The sequence below is a fragment of the Malania oleifera genome, chromosome 8, assembly GCF_029873635.1.
Source record: "Malania oleifera isolate guangnan ecotype guangnan chromosome 8, ASM2987363v1, whole genome shotgun sequence".
Lineage (NCBI taxonomy): Eukaryota > Viridiplantae > Streptophyta > Magnoliopsida > Santalales > Ximeniaceae > Malania > Malania oleifera.
This window is the reverse complement of record NC_080424.1, coordinates 71,621,593-71,626,605: the sequence shown is the minus strand read 5'-3', so window position 1 is coordinate 71,626,605 and position 5,013 is coordinate 71,621,593. Positions and strand designations below refer to the sequence as shown.

The 5,013-nt window shown below is 41.9% G+C and overlaps 1 protein-coding gene across 1 annotated transcript; it reads left to right on the top strand.

Moving 5' to 3' along the window:
- Positions 1-309: 309 nt before the first annotated feature.
- LOC131161706 (AP2-like ethylene-responsive transcription factor ANT) lies at positions 310-4,635 on the top strand. Its single transcript, XM_058117659.1, has 8 exons — positions 310-1,325; positions 1,432-2,059; positions 2,292-2,374; positions 2,660-2,754; positions 2,839-2,912; positions 3,000-3,050; positions 3,151-3,227; positions 3,596-4,635. Exons 1-8 carry the CDS (start codon positions 971-973, stop codon positions 4,252-4,254), a joined length of 2,022 nt encoding a protein of 673 aa, XP_057973642.1. The 5' UTR covers positions 310-970; the 3' UTR covers positions 4,255-4,635.
- The last annotated feature ends 378 nt before the right edge of the window (positions 4,636-5,013 follow it).

The window sequence follows — 5,013 nt, the reverse complement described above, 5'->3', positions numbered from 1 at the left end:
ATAATCTGCCTCTTTGCTTTTTGAATGGAAAGTAGTGGGAGCCAAGCTGAAGTAGTTTTGAAGTTCAAAAGAAAGAAAAACTATGCTTGTGTTTGAAGGTGAAGATAAAATATTATTTATGGTTTTAATTAGATCCTTGATGTGCAGACTGGTACAGAGCTGCATGTACTGTATGAAGTGACTGGATGTGCAGCTGCCCTGCCCGTCAAATCTATCCAGGCGCTGTCGACAGTAAAAAAATATTTAAAAAATAAAATTAAAGTAAGTCATAATAGTTAAATAAACTAATGAAAAATTAAAAAAAGGCAAAGCCAGTTCTGATTTTCTGACCAGCCTCTCTAGGCTGGCCATTAATTCTAGACCCACTAATCAGATAGAAGTGACTTTTTGAGGAGATCAGAGGAAGATGAGAGTAAGCGTGTCATAATAATTGCCGGGTTTTCTGGATAATGACCAGCTCTTAGAAGTTTATCAGAGAGGTAAGAGATGAGAAAATAGCTTGTGTGTCAAGTTCGGGCTCTGAATCTTCACCCTATCTTCTTGGGCTTTTGGCAGGGTTTGAGGGTTGTGGGAGAAGAGAAGAGAGAGAGAGAGAGAGAGAGAGAGAGAGAGGCAGGTGGGAAGGAGGTGAGGGAGAAAAGCAAAAGCCGAGGTCTTTCTCATATTCACAGATCCCTATGGAGGAGTGCAGGGATGCTCCCCAGCATTGCTTGCTCAAGTTCATTCTTTTTGTTTAGAGAGAGAGAGAGAGAGAAGAGAGAGGCTTTGTGTGTGGTGTTTGGTGGATAAATTTCTACCATGTGTTCTGCAGCTAGAGAACAAAAAACCAAGCTTTCAGATGGGGGGAAGCAGGAGTTTTTGAAATGATTACTTAGTTTGCTGCAGTTTGCTGCTCAATGATTGACTTGCCTTGTTGCTAGGAACAAACATCTTGGAGCAAGAGAAGAGAGGAAGAAGAAGAAAAAAGAAGATGAAGTCCATGAATGACAGTAACAATGGCAGCAATAATAGTAATAATAATAACTGGCTGGGTTTCTCTCTCCCCCCCCACATGAAAATGGAGGTGACTTCTCCAGGCTCTCATCAGCAGCAGCACCAGTACCATCATCATCAATCCCAAGCCCAAATTCATGGAGTCTCTTCTGCAGCTGCTGTGCCCAATGCTGTTCCAACCAACTTCTTTCTGACTCCTAACCTCAACACCTCTGGGATCTCTTATGGCTTTGCAGAAAATGGTGGCTTTCACTCTCCCCTCTCTGTAATGCCACTCAAGTCAGATGGGTCTCTCTGCATCATGGAAGCTCTCAGCAGATCACAACAAGAAGGTTTGCTTCTGCTTCTACAGTTCTACTTTTCCCTGTTCTTTGAAGAACTTTGTTTTTTAAAACTCTACAGTTCTTACTTACAATATTTTTTTTTGTGTGTGTGAAGGGATGGTGCCGCATTCATCCCCAAAGCTGGAAGACTTTCTTGGTGGTGCCACAATGGGAGCCCATCAGTATGGGAACCATGAGAGAGAAGCAATGGTCCTCAGCCTAGACAGCATGTACTATCACCAAAATGCAGAGCCAGAAACCAACAGACAACACTCGTTAGACCTTATCCAACACCAGCAACAGATGACCAACCCAGTTCACCACACACCTTATTTCTCTGGGCTCGCATGCCATGGGATTTACCAAGCCCCACTGGAGGGGGAAACCAAGGAAAGCTCTCATCTTGTTGACTGTGAAGCTCAAATCCCATCAATGAGGGAGGCAGCTGGAATACCCTGCCTCAAAAACTGGGTTAGCAGCAATATGGTTGACGAAAGGGGAGCTTCTGGCCCTATAGGCACAATGGGGTGTGGGGATTTGCAGTCTCTTACCTTGTCTATGAGCCCTGGCTCGCAGTCAAGCTGTATTACAACTCCAACCCAAATCTCGCCCACTGGAACTCATGAGTCGGCCATGGAAACCAAAAAGAGAGGGTCTGCGAAAGTGGGTCAGAAGCAGCCTATTCACAGGAAGTCCATTGACACTTTTGGGCAGAGAACATCGCAGTATAGAGGTGTGACGAGGTTAGTTCAGTATGCTTGTTTCATATCTGGTTTTGTGACTTTCACCTACGATGTTCTATGAACTGGGTTTCTCCCATCGCCTGGTGATTTCTTTTCTTTTTTATCCTTTTGTTTTTGTAAGGTTTTTTCTTTCCATGGCACATTTGGTTGTGTCTCTGCTCCTCAACATTTTGTTCTGCTTTTTGTGTTTGTTTACATTTGCTTACTTGAAGTAAATATTTACGTCCACCAGGCATAGATGGACTGGTAGATATGAAGCACATTTGTGGGATAACAGTTGCAAGAAGGAAGGGCAGACAAGAAAGGGGAGGCAAGGTTAGTCAATAGGAAAGAAAATCATGTTTGCATCATGTGCTTAAAAGTACTGTTTTTTCTTTTTTTGTTTTTTGTTTTTCGCTGAAAAATTTAGCTACTTTTTGTTAATGATCTGACTTAGTCTTTTAATTGTTACTCGGCATGTACATGCCGTGGGGGGATGCTATTCTAATCTAATGATGCATTTCAGTTTATCTGGGTAAGCCTTTTTCCCAACCATGGTGAATTTTTTCATGGCAAAACTTTGTTTTGGACTTTTTTATCTAATCAAGTTCCCAATATGAGTTTTAGGCGGCTACGACATGGAAGAGAAAGCGGCAAGAGCTTATGATCTTGCGGCGCTGAAGTACTGGGGACCTTCAACACATATCAACTTCCCGGTATGATTCAAAACTGTGGTTAGAGTCTTATGAGGTTGTTTTCACCTTAGTTGCTAAAATGAAAATTCTGTGCTCTTTCGACAGTTGGAGAATTACAAGGAAGAGCTTGAAGAAATGAAAAACATGAGCCGGCAGGAGTACGTTGCCCACCTGAGAAGGTAAGACTTTTGATACGATTATAACGACTCTGTGCCTATGCTTAACTTTCACATAGTGCTTATCTGTTCTTTCGGTGTATATTGCAGGAAAAGCAGCGGGTTTTCCAGAGGAGCTTCTATGTACAGAGGAGTAACAAGGTCTTGTTAGTTTTTATTCCACATTATAAAATGCGAAAAAAGTTCATTTCAACTGAAACTCCTTGCTTAATTTCTTCTTTTTGTTCCGTTCCTTGCACAGACATCACCAGCACGGAAGATGGCAAGCTCGGATCGGTAGGGTTGCGGGGAACAAGGACCTCTATCTTGGGACCTTCAGTGAGTTCTTTATTATCTTTTTGCAATTTCATTTGTCAATTCCTTCTAGTCTTCTAGTGCTCAAATTTCACTTGGTTATTTATTGGGTTCCAGCTGTGCATAAAAGAATTTTGAATGATTAAATTATTTTGACATTCTCTGCTCTCTTTTGTATGCGCCATCCTTACTTTGTAATGCTGTTTTTCAGAAACACTCAAGCGCTGCACTTTTTAGAGGCTGATCTTTCACATCTCTGTATAAAGAGAAACAAAAGGATTTCCCTATTAGAATGCCTGATTAAAGGCTAAATGTTTTTAGGAATTGTAATTTTAATGCCGAAGCTTAGGCATCCTATTATGCATAAACTTTTCAATGAACTGAAATTTCAGGCACTCAAGAGGAAGCAGCTGAAGCTTACGATGTTGCTGCCATTAAGTTCCGTGGGGTTAATGCTGTCACAAACTTTGACATAACAAGATATGACGTGGAAAGGATCATGGCCAGCAATTCTCTACTCGCCGGAGAGCATGCCAGGCGTAACAAAGAGATAGAACCTAACCATGAGAGCATCGAATATAACCCGTCAACTCAAAACAGTGAGGGCATTCGATCTGAAAGCAATGGGAATGTTCCAGATTGGAAGATGGTTCTGTATCAGTCCCCCCAGCAGCAGCCAAATGCTTGTGTGGATTCAACTGATCAGAAATCAACCAGTATTGGAAATTATCGAAACTCCTCATTTTCAATGGCTCTACAAGATCTGATTGGCATTGATTCTGTGAATTCAAACCAGCCCATTACTGATGAATCGACCAAGCTCAGAACCCACTTCTCAAACTCATCCTCCTTGGTCACCAGCTTGAGTAGCTCGAGGGAAGATAGTCCGGATAAAACTGGCCCCTCAATGCTCTTTGCAAAGCCTCAATTAATGTCAAAGTTCACCAACCCTGCAGGCCCAGTTAACTCTTGGATCCAGTCCTCCCAGTTGAGGCCTGCTGCCATCTCCATGGCTCACTTGCCAGTTTTTGCTGCTTGGAATGACACCTAGGGCTTTCTGTGTTTGTTAACGTGTAAAGTTTTGCATGAAGGATGGGAGAGGAGGAAGAGAAAAAAGAAGCAAGAAGAGACAGAAACTGGTGCTGGTGGTGGTAGAAAAGGCGAATGAAGTTAGGTTTTACTTATTATTTTTTCGAGTCTCAGCTTTACAAGTGGGATCAAAGCTGGGGATTAATCAAAGACAAGGGGTAGGACTGGGGACCCATTCTCTTGTGTCTAAGCAGGGTGCTAGGAACTTTTTCAACTGAACCTTTTGGCTGGTATTGGAATGAAGATCTTGCAAAATGGTGGGAAGGGATTTAATGATTTTTGCAGTATAGCGGTGCCCCTTTTATATAAATATAATAATATAATTGAATCTGCTTTTTTGATATTTGCCTTTCATTTGAGCGCCTGCTAAGTACAAAACAGAGCAATATAATATCCAATAATGCAAAAAAGGCAGAGTCTTTGACCATATTTCATTTCAATTCATCCCTCCAGTCGGTTCCTCAATCTGCAGAGCACCATCATTGACCATGTCCTCTTTTCCTAGCAAAGCTTTCCCTAAAGCTACCAGGCATTTCCATTCAAAATTTAAAAAGTGTGGAAGGGGAGAATCCCAAATGAGGACTTTGGGTTGTTTTTTAAGGATTTAGTGGGCATGATTAGCTGGGACTTTGCCCCCCCCCCCTGTTTTTTCTAAAGCCTTTATGCTTAAAACAAAAAATTCCTCTCAGCTTTTTGAAAATCCACCAAGTGTAAAACAGAG